Source organism: Oryctolagus cuniculus, chromosome 17, assembly GCF_964237555.1.
Source record: "Oryctolagus cuniculus chromosome 17, mOryCun1.1, whole genome shotgun sequence".
Lineage (NCBI taxonomy): Eukaryota > Metazoa > Chordata > Mammalia > Lagomorpha > Leporidae > Oryctolagus > Oryctolagus cuniculus.
In genome coordinates, this window is record NC_091448.1 from 14,170,721 (window position 1) to 14,195,791 (window position 25,071).

Genomic DNA, 25,071 nt, shown 5'->3' on the forward strand with positions numbered 1-25,071 from the left:
GCTCCTGGCTTTGGATTGGCTCAGCTCCAGCTTTTGCAGCCATTTGGAGAGTGAACCAGCAGATGGAAGACCTCTCTCTCTGTAACTGTGGCTTTCAAATAAATAAAATAAACATTTAGAAAATAATTCATTGCTTATCACAGGTCATACATTTTTCTCTTTGTGTAGAAGTTTAATGACTTTAGGTTTTACATTGAGGTGTGCAATACATTTTGAATTAATTTTGTATCCAATAGGAGATATACCCAAGTTCATTTAAAAAACAGGATTATATTATTGTTTATGGAATACTTTTTTATATGATGTCTGTATTTTGTGCATGTGTATAAAAACCATCTCCATTGTAATATTTGCAAAAAAAAGTAAATGTTGACTTACCATTTTAGACAAAGCTGAATTTTCTCTGTATGATCATATTGTTTTAGAGTCAAAATTTGGCCTTGTACAAAAAAATTAGTATATGTAAAATTGGATGATTTGTTAGAGAATGAAATTTTTATATTTTTATTTCTACTTTATTTATAGATTGTTATTGCCCTTTATTTTTAGATTAGGAGAGTCTCCTAAACCCGAACTGTGTCACTTCAGTGACTGCATAGAATAGACATCAGTAATAAATTTTGTATTTTATTTTTTATTTATTTTTTTTTTTATTTTTATTTTTTGACAGGCAGAGTGGACAGTGAGAGAGAGACAGAGAGAAAGGTCTTCCTTTGCCGTTGGTTCACCCTCCAATGGCCGCCGCGGCCGGCGCGCTGCGGCCGGCGCACCGCGCCGATCCGATGGCAGGAGCCAGGAGCCAGGTGCTTTTCCTGGTCTCCCATGGGGTGCAGGGCCCAAGCACCTGGGCCATCCTCCACTGCACTCCCTGGCCACAGCAGAGGGCTGGCCTGGAAGAGGGGCAACCGGGACAGAATCCGGCGCCCCGACCGGGACTAGAACCCGGTGTGCCGGCGCCGCTAGGCGGAGGATTAGCCTAGTGAGCCGCGGCGCCGGCAAATTTTGTATTTTTTAAATTTCATGATAGTTCATTTGAATTAAGTACTTCATTATATAATGAAGTTCTAAAATGTTCTTAGGTGCCAGGAGAATAAACATATTTGGACAAAGTACCTTTATTTTCATATTTTCTAGCCATGTATATGTGGCTAGAAGTCACTTGTGCACAACGATACGAGCATACTTAATGCAACACTGAAAGTGTGCACCTAACAGTTTGCTAAAATGGTACATTTTATGTATTTTTCCACATATCCAGACCCATACACCACATGCAGTCTCTTGATAAATGACTTAGGCTTGTTTGTAAAGTGCTCACTTCTCTATGCCAGTAACGTAAGTGAGATCTACATTCTGGTGGTCTAAACTGTAGCAGTTATAGAAGGAGTCCCTGCCAAGTTGTGGGTTTAGCTCTTTTGGAAAGACAGACTCTAGATAACTAGCTGTATTTGGCATATGCTTGGATTTTAAAATGGGTGATGGTAAATTATGTAGAAGAAAAGGGAAACAGTATTTGAAAAATTTGTTTCCAGCAGCTGTATAAAACTTCGTTATCCAATTCTGTCAATTCATATGGCCCATGAGAGGTAAACTTTGGAGTCGGTTTATTGTTGCCAAAAATACCAAGCTGGTGTATGTCCTAATAAGGCTTGGGCAATGATACAGTTAGACTTGTTTTACAATATGATGCTATTTTAGATGTATAACTGCAATATTTATTTTAAAATAGTTTAATAATATCTCTTTACTTTTAGCCGGCAAAACCAGTTAAAAGATCAACAGCAACAGCAAGTGGTGTCATTATGCCCTGATGACACAGAGTGTCTGACAGTCCCAAGGTACAAACGAGACCTGGTTCAGAAACTAAAAATTTTGCGGCAAGAACTCTCTCAGCAGCAGCCTCAGGCTGGCCACTGTCGCATTGAGGTTTCCAGGGAGGAGATTTTTGAGGTAAATTTTACAAGTCTTGTTTTAAAACAAAGAAAAGTTAAATTTAGCATTTGACTTTCTGCTTTCCAACAATACTTTTTTGGAACTCCTATCTCTTATAGAAGAATTTTCATTAGCTTTTAATTGTGGGAGATGAAAACAGTATATTTGGAGAGATTTCATAAGTAAGATAAGCTATTAAATGGGATGAAGAGTGTCACAAGTTCAGCTGGTTCAGTTTTGTCTCTGTGAATGCTTGGTGAATTTTTAAAGGTCACAGATATTATCCATCCCTTGCTAATTCTTCTGAAAGCTAAAGGTCGGTCTCTCTCTCTCTCTCTCTCTCTCTCTCTCTCTCTCTTTTAAAGATTTATATATTTGAAAAGCAGAGTAATGCGGTGGTGGTGGGGTGGAGGAGGGTGATCTTCCATTCACTGGTTCACTCTTCAGATGCACCAGGGGCTGCATCACACTGAAGCCAGAAGCTTTATCTAGATCTCCCACATGGGTGGTCAAGGCCTAAGCACTTGGGCCATCATCAGCTGCTTTCCCAGGCACATGAGCAGGGAGCTGGATCAGAAGTAGAGCACCTGGGACTCAAAATGGTACTCATAAGGGATGCTGGCATTGCGGTGACGCCATAACATCTGCCCCAAGGAGGACTAAGTCTTTTGTCTGATTATTATTGGGATACCATAGTTATTTTATTATATTTTAAAGGCTTAAAAGCAACATTTATCAGAATCAAAGACCTCCAGCCAGAGTGAAATGAATGGAAGAAGGCTGCAATAGAAGCAGAAGCCCAAAGGACCCCATGGCACTGGGTTTTTTAAGTACAATTTCAAAAGAAAAAAAATTGACAGATTGGCATTCAGTTACCAGGCAGGGACAAAACCCATCAAAAGACTTGATTTACAATCCTTTATTGTATCTGGCTTGTTCATGATAAAATAAAAAGCCATCCAGAAGGGTGGGATAAGTAACTTGTTTTCATAATAAACTGTGAGCTCAGGAATATGCAATCACCAATCCCTTGCTGAAATTCTCATGGTAAATTTGGAGATTCTGAAGGAGGGAGGGTGGACATTTTGCACTTGCTAAAGATAACCTTTTGGGGGGAAGCCTCAAATTCCACTGGGACCACCCTGACTGCCTATTAACCCATCTGACTCATCACATTCCCCCCTCAACAAGAATGGGCCCTTACATCTGTTAGGGGGACTGGACGATGATTGCTTCGGCTGCTTCATGTTGAAAAGGGGCGTCGTTGGGAAGGGCAGTCAAGACAGGGTTCCAGCTGGAGGCGGTTCTCTAGGGGGATGCAGTTCTCCAGGGGGATGCAGTGCCAGCTTGCAGAAACTGCTTCTGTCCAAGGTTCCATGTGCATGGCCACCTAGAATTTTACTTTTTCAAATCTGGAGAAAACAAATCTAACAAGTAGTTTTATCTCCCAGGATCTAAAACTGAGGACAGAGTCTTTTTTTTTTTTTTTTTTTTTTTGACAGGCAGAGTGGATAGTGAGAGAGACAGAGAGAAAGGTCTTCCTTTGCCGTTGGTTCACCCTCCAGTGACCGCCACAGCTGGCGCGCTGCAGCCGGCGCACCGCGCTGATCCGATGGCAGGAGCCAGGAGCCAGGTGCTTTTCCTGGTCTCCCATGGGGTGCAGGGCCCAAGCACCTGGGCCATCCTCCACTGCACTCCCTGGCCACAGCAGAGAGCTGGCCTGGAAGAGGGGCAACCGGGACAGAATCCGGTGCCCCAACCGGGACTAGAACCCGGTGTGCCGGCGCCGCTAGGCGGAGGATTAGCCTAGTGAGCCGCGGCGCCGGCCCCAACTAGGTTTTAAATATTTATCAAATGAATTGCTTTCAGTATGATTAAGCTTATACCCATTGTTTCTTAAAATTCTGTGACGTTTAAAACACTTGGAGTTTACCACTTGATTTAGTGAACATTATTTCACTTTATTTAAATAAAATTATGTTTTGTAGGCAGAATGTAAGAGTAAAGATTTAAATAGTTGTAGGCTAAAGGCATGAAATAATATATTTAAATTTTTTTTCAGGAATCATATCGGCAGGTTATGAAAATGAGACCAAAAGATCTGTGGAAGCGATTAATGATAAAATTTCGTGGAGAAGAAGGTCTTGACTATGGAGGGGTTGCCAGGTAAAGACTTGCTTGTCAATTAGTGATGTATGGATCTTTGTACTTGATTTTTTTTTTAAGATTTATTTGTTACTTGAAAGAGTTACACAGACAGAGAAGGAGAGGCAGAGAAAGAGTTCTTCCATCTGCTGGTTCACTCCCCAATTGGCTACAATGGCTGGAGCTGCGCTGATCCAATGCCAGGAGCTTCTACCAGGTTTCCCATACAGGTGCAGGGGCCCAATGACTTGGGCCATCCTCTGCTGCCTTTGCAGGCCATAGCAGAGAGCTGGATCGGAAGTGGAGCAGCTGGGTCTACAGTCTTGGACTGGCGCCCATATTGGATGCCGGCACAGCAGGTGGCAGCTTCACCCACTAAGCCACAAAACAGGCCCCTGTACTTGATCTTTATACTTGCAGATTTAAGTTACTTTCTGGGATGTAACTTTTCTTATTGATATTTATTTCTCTAGTGTAATATTCTGTTTGCAATATAGAGATATTCTAATATAAATTTGAAGTTAAAAGTATTTACAGTAGCATTGTTATCAGATGGGTATTTTATTTATTTATTTTTAAAGATTGATTTATTTTACTTGAGAGTCAGAATTAGAGAGAGGAGAGGCAGAGAGAGAGAGAGGTCTTCCATCCACTGGTTCACTCTCCAATTGGCTACAAAGGCTGGAGCTGCGCTGATCCAAAGCCAGGAGCCTCTTCCTGGTCTCCCACATGGGTGCAGGGGTCCAAGGACTTGGGCCATTTTGTAATGCTTTCGCAGGCCATAGCAGAGAGCTGGATCAGAAGTGGAGCAGCCGGGTCTCGAACCAGTGCCCATATGGGATGCCAGCACTTCAGGCCAGGGCGTTAACCTGCAGTGCCACAGCGCTGGCCCCAGATGGGTATTTTAGAACTCCCTAATGGATCATGTATCCCAGTGAGACCTTCTCTAACAACCAGCCACAAACCTGCACAGATTTTTGGGAAGACTTGCAGCTCCTGTATTTTCTCCATCTCTCTCCTTTGCCCTTATTATTCCTTTGCTTTCTGTCATCAGGAATAGTCTTGAGACTCTAATGATATGTAATCTAAACTGAATACTATTTCCTTTTGCTTCCATTATCATGCCTTTAAAAAAAAATTATTTACTTGAAAGCCAGAGTTACAGAGAGGGAGAGACGGATTTTTCATCCGCTGGTTTACTCCCCAAGTAGCTACACTGACCAGGGCTGAGCTAAGCCAAAACTGGGATCCAGGAGCTTCACCTGGGTTTCCCATGTGGATGGAAGAGCCCAAGCACTAGCCCATTAGCAAGGAACTGGACTGGAAGTAGAGCAACCAGGACAAGAACTGGCTCACGTATGGTTTGCTGGTGTTAGTGCCAGTGGCTGATACACCACAAGGCTGTACATCCCCCAGCCCATGATGGTTGGTTGGTTGGTTGGTTGGTTTGCTTTGAAGAGCAGAGATAAACTGAGACCAAAGAGACATCTTCCAACTGCTGATTCACTCCCCAAATGTTCCCAACAGCTGGGGGTGGGCCAGGCCTGAGTCAAGACCCCAGAACTCAGTCTGGTTCTTCCGTGTAGGTGTCAGGGGCCCAGGTACTCGAGCTGTTGTCTGCTGCCTCCCAGAATGTGTATGAGCAGGAAGCTGGGATTGGAAGCAGAGCTGTAATTCCAAGCCAGATACTCCAGTATAGGATGCAGATGCTCCTAGCAGTACCAGGCACTCCTGCCTTGGCTTTTTTTGGTAAATGAGTGTGTGTGCTTGCACATCTGTGTTTATATGTCTATATCAGTGTGTCAGTATAGCAGCTATAATGTTTTTGCTACATTCATCATTTACAAATCAAATAAAAATTATTATTTTCTTGATAGTGTGTAGACAACCAGAATATCTTTTCCATATTTGAGAATTCAGTTAATGTAGGAGAAATACTATAGCTGTCTATAGAATTGTTCTAAGGACCCTCATGATAATTCAGCTTCTCCTGTTGTAAATCTAACCTAAATTAAACTCTGTTACCACTAAGCCCCATAATTAAGCCTTATGGTTTAGCATCACTGTGTTCTGAAGACTCTCTTAATCCTGTCACTCCGCAAAATTTTTTAGATTTTTAAAAAGTGCTCACTGTGCATCATACTTAAGACTTGATCATTCCTGTGAAATTCTTAATATTTACTCATAATTAGATTTTGAATGTTTGGGGAAACTGGTTAATTATTTGCTAGTGGCATCTATATTTAAACAAGTAATCTGCTTTTACCTTAATATTATCAGTGTTTAAGCAGAATAAAAAGGATATGGCAATAAACTACTTTTTCTGGACTTTCTTCTTTGTAGAAGTCCAAAATAGTTGAGTTCTTCCTTGTGTGTGTTCTAAGTGCTTGGGGAAACAAAAGAAAAAATTGAGTTCTCTTTTAAAGAAACACACATGTACACATGACACATATCAGGTGAATGCTGTTTGTGTTGAGAAAACTGTTTACGTGGAAACTTCTTTTTTTATCCCTGGACAAGTTTTTCAGTGGTAATATACATAATTGTAATAATTTAGCTTAGACTGCAGCACGTTACAGATTTTGAAATATGTTTCTTTAACTAGTTGTTAGTGGCATTTCACTGCATTTGCTAAAAGTATATTTTTCAGTTGGTTAATCCTTATCAGAACATATCATTTAAGTAACTTTCCCTAGGTGAAGAATGACAAGAATAGGGACTGGAAGTATATATCTCCTAAGTCCTAGGCCAGTGATTTCATTTGTTTTACCAAGATGAGTAGTGAGTTATTTTTTAACTTTGAAAAGCATAAAGGATTTAGTAAGTCTGAGATGGTAATATTATTTATTTTGAGATTTTTAAAAACATTGATGCACACTTGAAATCAGGAAGTGGTATGGAACATACCCAAAGAAGACAGGCTTGTCCTTTAGTCCATACCTATTTAGGGGCCTTGGAATCTCTGACTTACACTTACCATGGTGTGTTTTAGAGTTTATGATGTCAAAGATAATAAAGTGGATAATGAAATTCGATGTGAAACCATATCATACCAAAAAGCATACCCTTACCCCAAAGTAAGAGTAAATGAATGTTGCTTTATGTAAGCTATAAATGCCTGTAAATCTTCTGTGATAGGAATGGACCAGAGTAATCTAGGTTACCATGGGTATTTTAAAATAAAACTCCATTCTTCCCTTCTTTATATCATGATTACAAATTTATTTAGCAATTAAAACTAATAGACCACTGGGCTGTAGCATCTCATGAGCAGTTGAATTGCTGGGTCAAATACCTTTATAACCTCTGATGCTGGGCCAGCGCCATGGCTCACTAGGCTAATCCCCTGGCTGCGGCGCCGGCATATCACGTGGGTGCCGGTTCTAGTCCCGATTGCTCCTCTTCCAGTCCATCTCTCTGCTGTGGCCCGGGAGGGCAGTGGAGGATGGCCCAAGTGCTTGGACCCTGCACCCGCATGGGAGACCAGGAGAAGCACCTGGCTCCGGCTTCGGATCGGCGCACTCCGTCCGTCCTGGCCATTTGGGGAGTGAACCAACGGAATGAAGACCTTTCTCTGTCTCTCTCTCTCTCTCACTGTCTATAATTCCTATAATTTCCTGTCAAAGAAATAAATAAATAATCTATAACCTCTGATGCTAAGATGTAATAAAATTGCTCCAAATTGAATGTGAAGTGACTTCAATATAATGAATAGAGAGTGTTTTTCTTCGCTATTTGGGAATGGCATATTTTTCCAATGTGATCTTACTATACTTAGTGCTTTTTTCCTTTTATTAATTAAAAAGAAGTCTTTGCTAAAATAGTGGCATATTTTAATAAAAGTGTTTTCATTAACAAAAAATTGCCTTTTCATATCTGGTTTTCTAGGGAATGGTTGTATCTCCTGTCACATGAAATGTTGAATCCATACTATGGCCTTTTCCAGTATTCAAGAGATGATATCTATACGTTGCAGATAAATCCTGATTCTGCAGTAAACCCGGTATGACTTATAGTTAGGATGAAATAAATTAAATTGTGACCTATAATACTTTTCATCCAGTGTAGTTTATTACATAAAAATTATTTGTCCTTTCCCTGGTCATATATTTTAATTGAAACTTTTCTTAAGTAAATGACTAAGGATATGTGTATGATTTGGGCATAAGGATGTTTATTGTTTGTAGTAGCCCTAATTGGAAATCACACAGCTGTCCACAACAGTGGGATTGGGGAATTGATTAAATTATGGCATGAAGTAAAATGATAAGAATGATTGAGAGCATAGAATCTGGAATTAGAAGGATGTGTAACAATATCCTTGTCTCATCACCATGAGTTTTGTGACCTTGGACAAGTTCATTGACTCAGTTTGATCATTGTCAGCAATAATACATACAGCTCGTACCTTAGAGGAGAGTTGTGAGAATTAAATAGGACCCTTTCTATTTTGCATTTAGTAGAATGCTATATACACTATTAACTCCTTTGTAATTAGACACTTAACAAAAATCAGCAGTTATGATTAATTATTGTCTTATATTCTAGTATCTTTCCATCTGAGAGCATACACAGCCACTAAAATGATATTACAGAATAATAGTTATGACATGTGAGGATGGTGTCCTTGATGTGTTAACTGAAAAGAAAGTTACAGAATAGTGTGGTGCAGTTTCCATAGATACATATGTGAACATTGAAAGGCTCTATAATATTGACAGTGGTTATTAGATACTGGGTGTTTTTTATTTTATTTTTATACTTGCCTACTTTATGTCAATATTTTGTAGTGAATGTATTTTTAAGAAGGGATAACTATCATTAAGATAAAAGGGAGATTTAGTTGAATAACAAAATTATTCCTTAAATAGAGACATAAAGGAATTTTAAAATACAAATATCCAACTAATAAAACCATCTGATGAAATATCATCTATATCCAAACATGATGGAAATGTTAGATTTGTTACAGGGAACTCTTTATATGGGAAAGTTTTCCAATGAAGGCTCTTGGTGGGAAGCCCACCATTCCCACTGCAGTAGCAGCAGCTCACATTTTGTGGGATGGCTCCCTCATGGGTTTCATCACCTCACTGTGCTCCTCAGAAAGAAACCTCTTTTACTTAGTCCTATTCTCCCCATTTCCAGACGTGGGCAGGTAGTCCTGCAAGGGTTAATTTGTCCAAGTATGCATAGCTAGTAAGCAGCAGAATCATGACTCTGATCCAACTCCGGCACCAGATCTGCGGTCTTAAATTTATGGTCTTCTAAAGTTCAGTTTCTAGTTAGGTCAAGGAAGCTTTCGGATTAAAAGCTTGTTTTCTACGACGAAGGTCTCAGCAGGACGTGAGAGGAGAGGAAGAGAACTGGGTCTGCCAGTGGTCTAAGGAAGCGGCAGTGGGACTGTAGTTTAAACTTCACAAAATGCCTGTATCCTTAGATAGAAGCACGGACTCTGGAATGTGTCACTTTATAACAAGAGTGAAGAACCTTTATTATTCCAAAGGCCGTTTGAATACTTACAGCATCATTGTGGGCCATACAATATTATCAACTTAAAAATGAGCCTGCTATAGATGTATGAAATTCTGAGTCCTGCCTGCAAGGCAACTACAGTTGCCTTGGCAGGGCCAGTAAAGGTTTTCTGTGGGCCTTATGTGGTGGTTGGCCCGACGTTCTTCACCCTTGTTTTGTAGTGATGTAAAGAATTGTGAATGTACCTTATAGAAATACTTCCTAACGATTAACTGAGCCTTGATGTGATAACCTATTCTAAGTGGTTGTAGAATACAGACTTGATATGTGTTACTTAAAAAGATTAATGTTGATTAAATATTGACTCATTAGAAATTGTCTAGAATTGAGTATTTCTATAACTTTCCCTTCAGGAGCATTTATCATATTTCCACTTTGTTGGACGAATAATGGGAATGGCTGTGTTTCATGGACATTACATTGACGGTGGCTTCACACTGCCGTTTTATAAACAGTTACTTGGGAAGTCAATTACTTTGGATGACATGGAGTTGGTTGATCCAGATCTTCATAACAGTTTAGTGTGGATACTGTATGTATGGAGTCTTTTTTATCTGTCTGTGTTTTAAAACTGATGTACTTTTTTTAAATTTAAAAGTATATATTAAGGGTGGTTATTTGAGTACTAGGACCACATCAGACTTTTCTCCTTTCAGCTGCTTTCTTATGCATTTCAAATTCTTAAAGTTAGTATTATTACTTTTTATTTTAATTTTTTAAAAGATTTATTTATTTTTTACTTGAGAGTCAGAGTTACACAGAGGAGAGGCAGAGAGAGGGAGGGAGGGAGGGAGGAAGGGAGGAAGGAAGTAGGAAGGAGGGAGGGAGGGAGGGAGGTCTTCCATCCACTGGTTCACTCCCCAATTGGCCACAATGGCTGGAACTGCACCAATCCGAAGCCAGGAGCTTCTCCCGGTCTCCCACGCCGTTGCAGGGGCCCAAGGACTTGGGCCGTTTCTACTGCTTTCCCAGGCCATAGCAGAGAGCTGGATTGGAAGTGGAGTAGCCGGGACTAGAACCGGCGCCCATATGGGATACGGGTGCTTCAGGCCAGGGCGTTGACCCACTGCGCCACAGCGCCGGCAGCCCTGGTATTATTACTTTAAAAAGGATAAAAGTCTAGTACTGGTTGAATATTCCTTATCTGAAATGCTTGGATCCAGAAGTGTTTTGGATTGTGAAATATTTACATATATGGGGGATCTTCAAAAGTCCATGGAAAATATATCTTATGAAAAAACTTGCAGAATTTTTTGTACCAGATTAAGCTTATATCAATTCAATTTTCCACAAACTTTTTGAAGTATCCTTAGACATAATGAGATATCTTGGAGATGGGACACAGTTTTAACATGAAATTCATTGATGCTTCATACATACCTAGTCACATACGCTGAAAGTAGTTTTATAGAATATTTTTGGTATAACTGTGTTTCTACTGTAACCTGTCACAAGAGGCCAGGTGTGAAATGGCCTCATGTTTGGCACCAGAAGTTAGATTTTGGAACTTTTCAGATTAAAGACATTCAACCTGTGTATATTTTTTAAGGTTTTTTTTTTTTATTATTTATTTATTTGAAAGCCATAGTCATAGAGAGGTCTTCTGTTTTCTGGTCCACTCCGTAAATGGCCGCAATGGCTGGGGCTGGGCCAGGCTGAAGCCAGGAGCCAAGAGCTTCTTCTGGGCCTCCCACATGGGTGTGGGGGCCCAAGCATTTGGGCCATCCTCTGCTGCTTTCCTAGGTACATTAGCAGGGAGCTGGATGGAAAGTGCATCAGCTGGTTCTCCAGACGGGGCTGATATGGGATGCCTGCGTCACAGAAGTGGCTTAACCCAGGCAGCAGCTTAACGCCAGCCCTTATGTATTGTTTTTAAAATTACTATATATGATGATGTCTTCAGTGTAATGCAGGTTCTCTCACAATCCTGCATGTGTTAGAATAGCAAATTCCTGCCTCCATTGCTTTTAATGAAGTGATTGCTAGAACAATGCTTATCAAAAAACTAATGCTGTTTAAGGTAAGAACCAATGTCGGCCGGTGCCGCAGCTCACTAGGCTAATCTTCCACCTTGCGGCGCTGGCACACCGGGTTCTAGTCTCGGTCGGGGCACCAGATTCTGTCCCGGTTGCCCCTCTTCCAGGCCAGCTCTCTGCTGTGGCCCGGGAAGGCAGTGGAGGATGGCCCAAGTGCTTGGGCCCTGCACCCCATGGGAGACCAGGAGAAGTACCTGGCTCCTGCCATCGGATCAGCGCGGTGCACCAGCCGCAGCGCGCCGGTCACAGCGGCCATTGGAGGGTGAGCCAACGGCAAAAGGAAGACCTTTCTCTCTGTCTCTCTCTCTCACTGTCCACTCTGTCAAAAAAAAAAAAAAAAAAGTCATTTGCAGGAATTCAGTTTATGAAAATAAAATAGCAATATTTTTTTACAAAGTATACAGGTTGCTTTCTTATTGGGGGTCCTCAGGCTTTTGGTCTCTTGGGGTACCCAGATTGAGTAGGATCTGTTATCTCAGCTCCAGACATAATTTTCCTGTGTTGGTCATTCTAGCCTAGCCTAGCTTTGACCAGAACTCTTCCTCATTATTCAGAAAGTGAAATGCTTCTGATGTGTATGAAGGTTAAAGCTCTGACTTTTCTGCTTAAGAATTAGGTGATGTGGAAGCGTAGGAGCTAATGAGAGGAGTCTGACCTTAATTTGTCCTGTCATGGAACTGTCGTATTTTTATCTCTAACAATTAATATACTTAACAGACTGTATTTTAGGTTTGCTAATTATGTATCCTTTTCTCTTGCCTACCTAGTGAAAATGATATTACAGGTGTTTTGGACCATACCTTCTGTGTTGAACATAATGCATATGGTGAAATTATTCAGCATGAACTTAAGCCAAATGGCAAAAGTATACCTGTTACTGAAGAAAATAAAAAAGAATATGTCAGGTAAATAGTTTTATGTTATCAAGGATGAGATTTTTTTAATATAGAATGGCAGTGTAAAAAACATTTAAGCATTTAGGTAGTATTATTTATTGCTACAGAATAAGTTTCCACAGAATTTAGTGACTTAAAAATCACCACTGTCTTATTTCTTACAATTCCAGGGTTCGACTAGTTTGGGCAGAGAACAGGGATGGATGGCACACTGCTATTCCATAGATGTCAGCCAGGACTGAGAGGCCAGGATGGCCTCTTTGCTGACATATGTGAGACCTCAGTTTGGCTCAAATGGCTGAGGGTTCAGACAGTAATAATTGCCTTCCAACTACAAGTGTGCAAAAAAAAAAAAAAAAAAAAAAAAAAACAAAACAAAGAAAAACTTCTACAGTGCAGTTTTGCTGCCCCCTTAAACCAACCAACAAAAACAAAACAAAAAAGGTCTTGCAGAGGATGCAATGTTAAACTTACTTCTTAAAGTAGGGAACTCTTTCTCCTAGTTTAGAAAAGGGAATGTAAATAACAAATTTGACAGATGAGTAGTTCCAAGATGTGGGGACAGATAGATAAAGCAGTGCACATATGATTACAGGTCCCAGTTAAAAGCACAATGTTACACGACAGAGGTAGTTCAATGTGCTTCTTGTTGGGAACACACTTGTTCCAGAGTTTTTACAGTCTCCAGGAAACGATGAGTAGTTAATCAAACGGTGCTTACTATTATTGGCTCTTACTATTTATTCTCATTTTTGTTATGAGTACTCTACCTCCTTTTCCCTCAAACTTCCCCCAGACATAAACAAAATACCCACCATTCAGTTATATTTTCAAGTAAAACCAGAAAGATGATCTTTTTTGAATGAATGAGCTCTGTTCTGGTTGTTGGTGTATATGCTTAAGTTTATAAAAACATTTTATCAAGATTTTAACTTTAGACCCTAAAGTTTATTAGGAGTTTCCCAGATTTGATGCTGCCCTTGGTAATGCAAGGTTACAACTTTTTATCTACATTGGACCTGCCTCACAGTTAGGTATGCATTTAGCTCCTTAGTCTAAGATTCTTTTAGACTTTAGACTAAATTCTTATGCTAGATGCTTGTACAGTGCACTGTTGCTTGAGGGAGAGATTCATAGTTATTAGCAAATCTGAATATATATGGTCCTGTGAAACCCTTACCCCATCTTACAGGCTGTATGTGAACTGGAGATTTTTACGAGGCATTGAGGCTCAATTCCTGGCTCTACAGAAAGGATTTAATGAAGTCATTCCACAGCATCTGCTGAAGACATTTGATGAAAAGGAGTTAGAGGTCAGTGCGTTAATATTATGACAACATCTAGTGCAACAAGAAAGAGTGGCTGTTATTCTCTTAGCTTTAAAGGAAAGTTGTGTTTCTGATGCTTTTGAAATTTTGTTTTCAGTGCTGTGAGAATTCTTAGTTGTAAGAAATGTCATTTCATTCTTTGGAATTTCTGAGTGAGCAATCTCTTGTGAATTGTGAATATTCTTATTTAAAGATTTATTTATCTGAAAGTCAGAGAGAGAGATTGGAGAGACATAGAAGTCTTGTATCTGCTGGTTCATTTCTCAAATGGCCACAATGACCCAAGGATGGGCCAGGCTGAAGCCAAGAGCCAGGAGCTTCTTCCAGGTCTCCCATGTAGGTGCAAAGGCCCAACCACTTAGGCCATCCTCCACTACTTTACCAGGCACATTATCAGGGAGCTGGATCGGAAGTGGGCAAGCCAGGGCTCAAACTGGCACCTGTATAGGATGCTGGCACTGCAGGTAGCAGTTTTACCCACTGTGCCACTGCGCCTGCCCCAGTCTGCAAATAATTTAACACATGACTGTATTCTTTTTTTTTTTTTTTTTTGACAGGCAGAGTTAGAGAGAGAGAGACAGAGAGAAAGTCTTCCTTCTGTTGGTTCACCCCCAAAATGGCTGCCCTGCCAGGAGCCAGGTGCTTCCTCCTGGTCTCCCATGCAGGTGCAGGGCCCAAGCACTTGGGCCATCCTCCATTGCACTCCCGGGCTACAGCAGAGAGCTGGACTGAAAGAGGAACAACTGGGACAGAACCAGCGCCCCAACCGGGACTAGAACCCGGAGTACCGGTGCTGCAGGCTGGAGGATTAGCCTAGTGAGCCACGATGCCAGCCCACATGACTATATTCTTTTAACTTTAATGTATGTCCTTTCTAACTAAATCTGTTAACTGCTCTGCTAGCAAACAAATCTAATAGCATAGGGTTGACTCATCGTATCCTCATCTTTTATGATTGAATTATTATTCGTGAAATGGCCAGAGGGAAGTAGTCAGAAGGAGGAGGAGAACATAGCAGGAATGTCATCTGTTTTTCATCTGTTTATACAATGAATGAGGAATTTGGCCTTGTAATTGCCACTCCTCTAAGGAAAAGAATTTAGGAGGTATCTTTTGTGTTAGAAATATGCCCATAATCTTTTTTGGATAATATCCTCTCTGCAAGTATGGCTTAGATTCAGTAATCTTTTTAGGACCCTAGAGTAGCTTTGTGGAGATTTTGTTTAGTGGCATTAGGATTTATTATATAGTTTGTACTGCTAATGAAATCCTTGAAGTTTTAAGAAGAAAAAAAAGTGTTTTTTAGTGTGGTACTCTAATGAGATTAATTATATAAAATCTAGGATTTACAAGTTATATTTTATTCCACACACTATTGTGATTCAGTGTCATAAACAGGTTGGATTAGCTAGATGAGTTGGTCTTGGACCCTATGAACCCTAATGTGAACATTAATAGTATCAAAGTGATTTTGAAATTGTTCATCTGTACTGACCCTGCATTAGGCTGCCAAGCAGAGCTCTGTGTTCCTGTATTTTGTGTTTAATATCATTTCAAGATTATTAAGCACATTGTATAACCACTTGTTCAAAATACATTCTTTGAGTTGCTGGCACTACAGGTTGCTTTCCCAGGGGTTAGTAAAACAGATGCTACTCCCTCCCTATGACAGCAGAGAGAGGACTGCTGGCTGAGGGAATGAGCTGAGTTGCCCCAAATCACAAAGCTAGTAAGTGTTGAAAAGGAAAACAAATGTTAATTATACTCTTTGGTTCTCATTTTTTGTCCACTTAAAAAACTTCAGAATTCTATTATGAAATTAGAACCACAGAGGTGGTTCTGACCCTGTGGAGGAACCTACAGTAAGTAGGTACCTCTGGAGCTTTTTAAAATATAAATCTTCTCACAGTGGATGCCCAGAAATAAACCCTCTAAGATAGGGCCTGGTGTGTACTTCGAAAAGCTTCCCAGATGATGGTGATGTTACCTTTGATTAAGAACAAGCAAATAAGAACCAACACTACGAATCTATAGTTCTGTATTGAGGAATTTGGGGCATGGCTTTGGTTTCCACTGGCTGATGACTTGTGCAATATTTTGACAGCTCATTATTTGCGGACTTGGAAAGATAGATGTTAATGACTGGAAGGTAAACACCAGGTTGAAACACTGCACACCAGACAGCAATGTGGTCAAGTGGTTCTGGAAAGCTGTGGAATTTTTTGATGAAGAGCGACGAGCGCGATTACTTCAGTTTGTGACAGGGTCATCCAGAGTGCCTCTCCAGGGCTTCAAAGCGTTACAGGGTAAAAAGCCTGGGGACGGACAGGCCACATGGTATCACCCTTGGGGTGGGGTGGGGTGGGGTGGAGGTGTCAGTGTTTGGTTTATATGAATATTTTACAAACCATGTGTTTATGAACAGATTGTCTTTTCACTCTGTTTCTTACCTGCAACTTTCACATCATGATACCTTCTTCTCCTTCCTCTCTCTTGTTCCCCTCCCAAGAGCCTTTTCTGCGGGGTTCTCTGTGATTGTAGTGAGTGCCGCACGTTAGAGATCGCACTGTACGTGGTGATGCTCTGCCTTTCATTTTCTGGCCACCGTGCTGTTAATTCTGTTGCACATTCTTGTATGGGAAGTTGTCCACTTTCATCTTTACATCTCAACTTGGCAAAACATCTACCCACCTGGATGCCTCTCTTGTCTCCTTTTTATTCTTTTAATAGAAAGAGACAGCATGAGTCATAGAACCCATCTGTTTGGTCAGAGCACTTAAATTATTGCATGGCATTCAATCATTTATTTACAACCATATTCCATTTTTAAGAATTGCTTCCTTGGAATAGCTGTTTAATTTTTGGATGAACTGGTAATATTGCTAGAAACTGTGGTGCATCCTGGGTGGCAGCTACTTCCTTTACCTCATAAGCCCTTCATTTTCAAAGCTAATGCCACTGCTGGTGATGCGTGAAGAAACACAAGGTGGGTACATGCCTCAGCAGTGCCCCCTGCAGTGGGAGCGTTGAAGTCCCTGGGCAAAGCCTACTGAGCTGTGCCTCCCTTCCCTATTCGGAGAGCTGTCGGACTGTCCAGATGCATAAGAGAGGCTGCGTTTCTCCTGCACTCGGTGTGGGTTTCTGTGTTAACTGGAATTGATTGTATAGGCTGTTAACCTGTGCTGTCAGCCCAGTTTGAATCATGAAATTAAATTTGCATTAGGTTGCCATTTTCTGAATGTGTGCCTATGTATGTTATTTTGAAATTCTTATACTGATTTTCTATAAACGATGACAAAGGCATTTCAATTCTGAACTTTTTCTGAGATTGAAATGCTAGCATATTCAGGAATCCAGCCGTATCCAAGGGCAATTCCAGCTTTCAAAATCCAGATTCTTCCCTGCTGCCGTTGGTAGCATGTGTGGATTTGCCAGCCTTTCCCTTGCCCTAGACCCTGTGGTTTGTGGACCAGTTTCAGGCTGAGACTCGAGAGGCTGTGCGCGGGCCTGCAGCGATGTGACCCACATTTCCTCATTCGCAGGTGCTGCGGGCCCGCGGCTCTTCACCATTCACCAGATTGATGCCTGCACCAACAATCTGCCAAAAGCCCACACTTGGTGAGTTATTTTTGTAGCTTCTGCCCCTTCCCCCAACTCCATATACATAGGTGTTAGTTCACATAGATTTGATTTTTCATTATTTTTATTATTGGTAAATGAATTTTTAAAAGGATAAGCAACTCTTTTAAATAATTTGAAAGTTAAGATTATTCAAAAATTAGTGGGAAAAGCCCAAAGTGGTAATCTCTATTTTAGAGAAAGTACAACCTTTACATTTTCTGCATGACACAGAGTGATATGGCTGTTACCAGTGTATTTGCCAGACCAGTTTACTTATTTTGAATGAACTTTATAAATCTGATTTGCTTATTCACAGCTTCAATCGAATAGACATTCCGCCCTATGAAAGCTATGAAAAGCTCTATGAAAAGCTGCTAACAGCCATCGAAGAAACATGTGGATTTGCTGTGGAATGATGAGCTTCAAGGACTTACCCAGAACTCTATTTATATCCCTGCCGACAGCCTCCTTTCAGCAGAATTTCAAAGAATGCTGAAATACAGGAAAACATCCCCATCCCCCCCTTAAATTTTTTTAGGACACTGTGAGGGGAAAGGACAATTTTGAAATTCCTTTTCAAGGAATAAAAGGTCTTTATGCTTTGCCATGAGGCCACATTCAGCTGCTATTTAAAATTAATATCTTGAACTAAAGAATGCTGACTTTTCCTACATTTCCAGAGTTAGGCAGTATTCTACACTTTAAAGACTACTACTATTTTTATAAAAGGTAATCTATTCAAATTGCTTCACAGAGTTCACGTTTCTCAAACATCAAGACAACTTCAGCAGTCGGTACAAGTCCCATTTCATTTTGATTGAATACATGATTTTGAACAGCTCCTGTACTTCTTTGTAAAAAAAAAATAATAAAATTATTTTGAATTATTCTACCTTTGTAAACAACTGGCTAAAAGGATCATTATCTTTAAGAAATTAAGCCATTTACATGTTTAATTATGTTTTTCTATAACAGAGCATTATATTTTGCATTATATGTTTCAGCCTAGCTTAAGTGGGTTGTTTTTATATTTTTTAAGCATGAATTTCCTGGAATACAGCTGTATTACTTTTGGTTGTCAAATTTCTAAAGCAACCATGTGGTCTAAACTCACGTTTATTTGCCACAATGAAGTGTGTTCAGGGGCTCCCTGTTTTTAAGAAACTTTTTGTTAAAAACCTAATATTTTTATCTTGAATCAATATGATCAGGTATTTTGGATTTAGTTCATTTTAAATCAGAATACTGCATTCTTTTAGCTTCTTGCACATATGGGCGGGATAAGATTTTCATTCTTCTGGGTCAGTTTAGCATGTGCACATCCTAGTCCTGGAAACCACAGTCTGACAAGTGCACCTGATTATAATTACTGTGTGGATCAAGTAAAACTTTAACTGCTCAAAAGTTTAATCTAAAATTATGGAAAGGAAACATTTTTCTCTAAAGATTATTCAGCAAGCTATCAGCCCTGCTAGTACCTAACGGTGGAGTGGGAGGATGCTGGGGAAGATGAGCAGGGGATGTGAGTACCAAGGAAACAGTGGTCTAGCTCCGGGGGACACGTCACTGTGGGATTGACAAGTGCATTTTGCAAGTAAGGGAACTGCAGTCCCTTTGGTGTTACAGAAACGTCCAGATCCAGCTGTGAAGCCGTGGGGCATGCACGGTCCAGAGGTGGCCCAAATCATGGGTGAGGAACTGGAAAAATAGGAAATCATGGTTGGATTTTTCCATTCAACCATCAAAAATATGTACTATTTTTTTCTACATTGATTATGAAATAAGTGAGCAGGTCCTTTGTGTTTCACACGGTTGAGTGGGCTTCAGTCCATGTTCCTGAAGCTGAGAGGGTTTCTCAGCGACACTGCAGGAGTGCTGGTCCAGAGAGAAGGGGCAGGGAGAGGGAGGGAAGGGCCGCACTGGTGTCTGAGCAGGAGCCTTGAACTCCCCAACGCCCTTGACCCAGCAGCTCCAGGTTTCCTTCTCTTTTTGTATGTTAGAAATCCCACCAAGCTCTCAAGGGGTGGGCTCGGGGAGGGGAAGGGGGAAATAAAAGTGGAGATCTTGCTGCTTTAAAAGGAAACATTGAGAACATTGTGTGGTTTCCAAGTTCACTTGGCCACATTCGACTGCAACCAGCAAGCTGCTTGCAGCCCTGACTGCAGTGGTAGTGTGCTTGTGCTGACCTTTCTTCCAACACTGTGTTCCTGCTGCACTCGTAGTAGTACCGAGAGCATCGTGAAACGCACCGCGATGCTTCCGATGCTTTTGTCAGTAATTCTCAGCTTTCATTATAGCTCCTTATCAGTTGCAGGTCCATCTCTTATATTAAAGCACTAGTGCAGCTGGTGATTGTGCCTACTCTTAAAATCTTTCAGTAAAATGTAAGTACGTGATGAACACTTTATAAAATTGTAACTGACAGGGATGCAGCAGTGACGAAATGCTACTACCACTGTTGTTTTAATGTAAAGTAGAAAGCAGGCAAATACCATCGCTTTTCGAGTGCCTTTTTAACTTTGTAACAATGACTTAATACAGCTTTAAAAGAAATTACCCTCCATTACAGTCTGTAGTATCACCTACATGATATATGAAAAATGATTCAGATTTCAGTTTCAGAATTACCCGATTGCTTTCCAAATAGGTGCTAAGCAAACAAATCCCCAATCTGTCATTGGACGTGCACCTCATGTTTAATGTGAATATTTATTTCCACATGTCCCTCTTTTCTTATCCTTCCTCTAGTTCTGTTATTTCAGATATGAGATGTCACCTTTCCATGTTATTGCCTTTCCATCAAGAATGAATGCTTACTTATGAACAGTGGTTACTTTGTAGAGCTCACAGGCAGCGTGAGCTGGAGGTGAGTCTGTCAGAGGGCCGTATGTCTTAGTGTCGTTTAAATACATCTGTGTATAGTGTAATTTTGTTTTGCACATAGTTTGTTGCCCTGAATGGGTTTTTTACCAAGTCGTCTTTCTTGTATTTGTGGTCCAGAGCACAAGTTTCTCTTTTAAATACAGTGTAATTCACTTTATTTTACAACACTAAATCCGCTTTAAACTTCCAGTGCATTGGTAGGAGTGGAGACTGCTCCAGCCATCTTCGCGGTTTGGTTAAAGCAGCTCCTTCTGCTTCTGTTTTAAGCTGCAGTTAGCGGGTGCATGCCACTTGTGGTATTTAACATTCTGATGTTAGGGTGATGATTGTACCAAATGCTGAGTTGTTTTATTGCTAGATGTAATTAGTTCACTTTATGTAATATTCTTCCTTTTCTCAAACTGACTTTAAAAACAAAGTTTTATCATTTTCATTGTATTTGTATTTATTACAGAGTGTTTTAGCTTTGATATTCTTTGTATTTTCACTCAGTTGTTACATGAGCTTTATCAATAACATCTGTATAAATGGTTTTTAAGAATTAACTATTGTATGTGCCCATGCCGAAATTGAGCAATAAAATGAATGCTGTTTGCACTGTCACAGCATCGTTTCTGAAGAATACTGAGTTCGTAACTGCTTTGAATGACTGGTTTTGTAGTCAGCACGAGCGCTGTAACATGAGAAGCTGAAGCAGCGCATGTGTTCCTTAGTCGACAGCTTTGTTGAATTCCAGAGTGCGGAAAGCCCAGGACTTCACTCTGCCTCCAGGTGCAGCGAGGAGGAGGGTGTTTTCTCCTGCTTTGGGCACTGGATTGATTGGCAGTGGCTGCTACGGGCTGTGTTTTGAAGGTGTGGACTTTGGTGGGGAGGAGTGATTTGTTTGGTCACCAGGTCTGTTAGGGTCTGGAGGGCAGGGCTGTGGGGGCGGCCTCACATGTGCCAGTCATACCATGGTGGTGAGCACTAACATCCCCTGAATGGGAGGAGCAGTCAGTTCTGTTTTCCTGGAAGCCATGGACGGTAAGGTTTATGATTCACAACTCTGTAAATGCTAGGGGATGAAGTCCAGCCACGGGGCCGGCACTGTGGCGGAGTATGTGAAGCTGCCGCCTGCAATGCCGGCATCCCAGATGGGTGCTGGTTCAAGTCCCGGTGGCTCCACTTCCACTTCAGCGCTGTGCAATGGCCTGGGAAAGCAGTGGAAGATGACCCAAGGCCTTGTGCCCCTGCACCAGCGTGGGAGACCTGGAAGAAACTCCTGGCTTTGGATTGGCACAGCTCCAGCCATTTGGGGAGTGGACCAGTGGATGGAAGACCTCTCTCTCCGCCTCTCTGTAACTCTGCCTTTCAAATAAGTCTTAAAAAGAAAGTCCAGCCAAATACATGAGAGAAGAAGGAATGAGTGTGATCCGTTTGTCTACACAGTATAAGCTACAACAGGATGGAACCACTGGGAGATGCCATGTAAGTAGCAGTGGTACATTATTGGGCTTACCTATAGTTTGTAAAGTTTTAGTACATGAATGATTTTCAGTACTATATAATAGTCCATGAATTACCCAAAAGATTCACTTGACTAATGTGTGATGTGAAGTTTTGCTGCATGTGGTTGCCTGCAAAGTGTGCATTTTTGCTATAGTGAAGGTCAGTCATGTTACCCAGTGCATTTCTTATTTGTACCTGATATCCCAGATGCCTACAACAGGATATATACAACAGAGTAAGAATCGAGTCACAGGCTAAAGGAGGTAATTACCCAAAAGGGCCAGCACTTTAACACTCCTAACAAAAGACAAATCAGATTTTAAAGTTCGACTTTATTTTAAATATATTTATTACATCAGTTTCTAAATAACATTTTAATAGCATGTGTTTATGATGAACAAACTGGCTTGATTCATATAGAATTCTCTCCCCACAGCAACTGAATTTCAACATCCTCCCCTTGCGGAGTTTATCATCACTTCATTTGCTTTCTGTTGGTCAGAAACCTGAGGGGCCTCATGAAAAATTGCATTAATGGGGCCAGTGCTGTGGCCTGGTGGTAAAGCCACCACCTGCAGTGCCAGCATCCCATGTGGGCACCAGTTCGAGTCCCGGCTGCTTCACTTCCTATCCAGCTCCCTGCTGTGGCCTGGGAAAGCAATGGAGGATGGCCCAAGTCCTTGGGCCCCTGCACCCGTCAGGGAGATCTGGAAGGAGCTCCTGTCTTTGGATTGGCCCAGCTCCGGCTGTTTTGGCCAACTGGGGATTGAACCAGTGGATGGAAGACCTTTCTCTCTCTGCCTCTCTTCTTCTCTCTGTGTAGTTCTGACTTTCAAATAAATAAATCTTAAAAAAAAAGAAAAAAAAGAAAAATAGAATTAAAAGTGGTTTATTTTGGTGCAAGAAATTTCTGAGTTGCATAGTTTTCTCATAATACACATTTTCATGTACTTACTGAAGAATCCTCCTATGATGCCATTGTTTATTTTGCCTTTTTAAATTTTTCCAAATTTATTTAAAGGCAGACAGATAATCTTCCATCTGCTGGTTCATTCTCTAAATGCCCACAGCAGCCAAGACTGAGCCAGCCACTTGAGCCATCACCTGCTGTCTCCCAGGGTGCACAGCACCAGGAAAGCGGACCACAAGTGGAGCTGTAATTCACACCAATGGACTCTGTGATCTGGGATGCAGGCATCCCAGAGACCTAACAGCTGCACCAACACTGTCCCTCCTGTTTTCTGACTTTCCTAAGCAATAACCTATCCTTTCTGTCAATTCTTAATTCTTATACATTCCTACCTATTTCTTAGCTTTGTAAAGAGCACCATCTTAGACCTTATTCATATCAAAGTATACCTAGCACAAAGTGACCTGTGCCATTGGAGTCCCACCTGCTGCTGTACTTGAACTGTCCCAGACATTCTACTCTACTGCACTGTATGTACAGTACTCAGTTTTTAAACTAGTATCACACTTTTAACATTTACTCAAGAATATACTGTGGATATCTTTATTTAGATCTGCTTTATCATTTTTGCTTCCAGCGCTTACCTAGCTAGCCTCGTCTTGTGCATCTCTCATCCTTTCTGGTCTGCCTTTGCTGCCTTGCCATTAGTGTATCACTTTTCTCATGGTGCTCTAAACCCGGCTGGTTCACTAAGCCTTCCTCATAGGAAGCCCCTGCCTGCCGTTCCCAAAAGGCAGCACTGTGACCACGGCAGTGGATCCAGGGACCTGCAAGGACAACGGCTCTCACCCCTGCATGGGCCTCTGTTCTCATCTCTGCTTTCTCCATGCCCTCAGGGGTGCCTACCCCTACCCCAGTTCTTTTCTCATGCCTTCTGCCCCTCTATGGTTTTCATCTGCAAAGTCCCTGTATCCTCAGCTGCCCTGAAGCTCTTGGCCTTCTCCGAAGCCGTCCCTGCCAAGGGAGATACCATCAAGTGGGTTTTCTTTCTTCTCCTGTTCCCCCATCCAGAGATGGAGCCCACAAGTGCAGGATGCCTCTCTCCCACCTGCTGTCACTATACTCCTATGGCATGCAAACTGGTGCTGCTGTCTCCTGCCAGCTCACAGAAGCCACAGCGCACCAATTCTCTCATCTTCCAGCCATGCTGGAAAGATCTGCACATACATCCACTGTACCGGCAGGCTTAACTCTGTAGAGCCCACAGTGCTGGTTTTTAAATTAAGAGAATTCGCGTCTACAAGCACCTTCTCTATTCTTGTTGCTCTAACAGGCTTCAGGTCATAAATTCAAACACAGTAAAGCGTAAGAAAAGAATTTTTATTTTAAAAATTTCCTCAAAAATTATTGGAATGAATATAGATAAATCATTTAAAAATGATTCTTTTGGTTTATATCGTTTACTGGCTCATTTCTAGCTCTGTCCTGGTAGAGTCTCCAGAAACTTCACCTGTGAAGCCTGTCCTCACGGGAAGGGGCTCTTACTGTACTGGAAGGAGGCCAGCTGCAGCCGGGACCTGAAGCGCTCGGCCTCCAGCTCCCGGAAGAAGGCGTCGTCGCCGTCCTGTGTGATCAGGTGCTGCAGCCGCTGGACTTCGCGCTCCATCTTGGCTCTCAGCTCTCTCTTCGCCTTCTGCAGCGTCTAGAAGAGAGGGTTCGTGTCATCCGGCCGTTCACACAGGTGAGCAGGCCCCCATCTGCTGTTCCCTTGCCACCATCCAGCTCTTCCATGAACTTCACTGAGCAGGGCTTCTTAGAGACTGCCCCAGGGAGTCAAGTGTCCTGGATCACAGGTAGTATCGGGACAGCAAATAGCATGTCTATGATACTTGCAAAGCATTAAGTGTTGGACTGCAGGTAGAGTTTTTAATATTCTTGTAAAAGGTATAAGACAGTTGTTTTCTGTTTCCTAAAAAACAAATTATTCCACTCTGTTCATTATTACCTGGGCTTGAGATTTCTCTCTGGCTTTGAGTTCTTGACGTTCCTGTGAGATGGCTTCTGCCAGTAATGAAAACTGTTCATAAAGGGAAGAAAAAAGAAATCAAAGTGTGTTGCCCAAATGTAACAGATCTTATCCTCAATGTTCATAGGCTAAAAAATCTATTTTAATGAAAATGGGGCAATATACACTACGTACAATGGCCAGATATCAGCTTATTTTTCAATCCTGAAAACAGAATTTAGCACTTACAGGTTAGACCAGCCCTAAGTTAATACATGGACTTTTATGAGCT

The 25,071-nt window shown here is 41.4% G+C and overlaps 2 protein-coding genes across 7 annotated transcripts in view; one reads left to right on the forward strand and one right to left on the reverse strand.

Annotated features, from left to right (window-relative positions):
- SMURF2 (SMAD specific E3 ubiquitin protein ligase 2) overlaps positions 1-20,998 on the forward strand; it is a 142,321-nt gene extending 121,323 nt beyond the window's left edge. For all 5 annotated transcript variants that reach the window (XM_017349279.3, XM_070060465.1, XM_070060463.1 and 2 more), the window contains 9 exons: positions 1,755-1,950; positions 3,995-4,098; positions 7,966-8,080; positions 9,966-10,144; positions 12,416-12,553; positions 13,737-13,857; positions 15,977-16,178; positions 17,415-17,490; positions 17,810-20,998. In XM_017349279.3, the coding sequence (XP_017204768.2) occupies positions 1,755-1,950; positions 3,995-4,098; positions 7,966-8,080; positions 9,966-10,144; positions 12,416-12,553; positions 13,737-13,857; positions 15,977-16,178; positions 17,415-17,490; positions 17,810-17,909 (1,231 nt within the window). In that variant the 3' untranslated portion in view covers positions 17,910-20,998. The remainder of the gene's footprint in view (positions 1-1,754; positions 1,951-3,994; positions 4,099-7,965; positions 8,081-9,965; positions 10,145-12,415; positions 12,554-13,736; positions 13,858-15,976; positions 16,179-17,414; positions 17,491-17,809) is intronic.
- Positions 20,999-22,176: 1,178 nt separating this feature from the next.
- The window catches only part of CEP95 (centrosomal protein 95), a 34,215-nt gene continuing 31,320 nt past the window's right edge, over positions 22,177-25,071 (reverse strand). Inside the window, exons 19-21 of one of the 2 annotated variants that reach the window (XM_008271719.4) lie at positions 24,780-24,851; positions 24,285-24,476; positions 22,177-22,710 (exon numbers count right to left, since the gene is read on the reverse strand). In XM_008271719.4, the coding sequence (XP_008269941.1) occupies positions 24,300-24,476; positions 24,780-24,851 (249 nt within the window). In that variant the 3' untranslated portion in view covers positions 22,177-22,710; positions 24,285-24,299. Of the gene's footprint in view, positions 22,711-24,133; positions 24,477-24,779; positions 24,852-25,071 lie in introns of those variants that run through there. The other variant, XM_070060461.1, reaches the window with a different exon arrangement.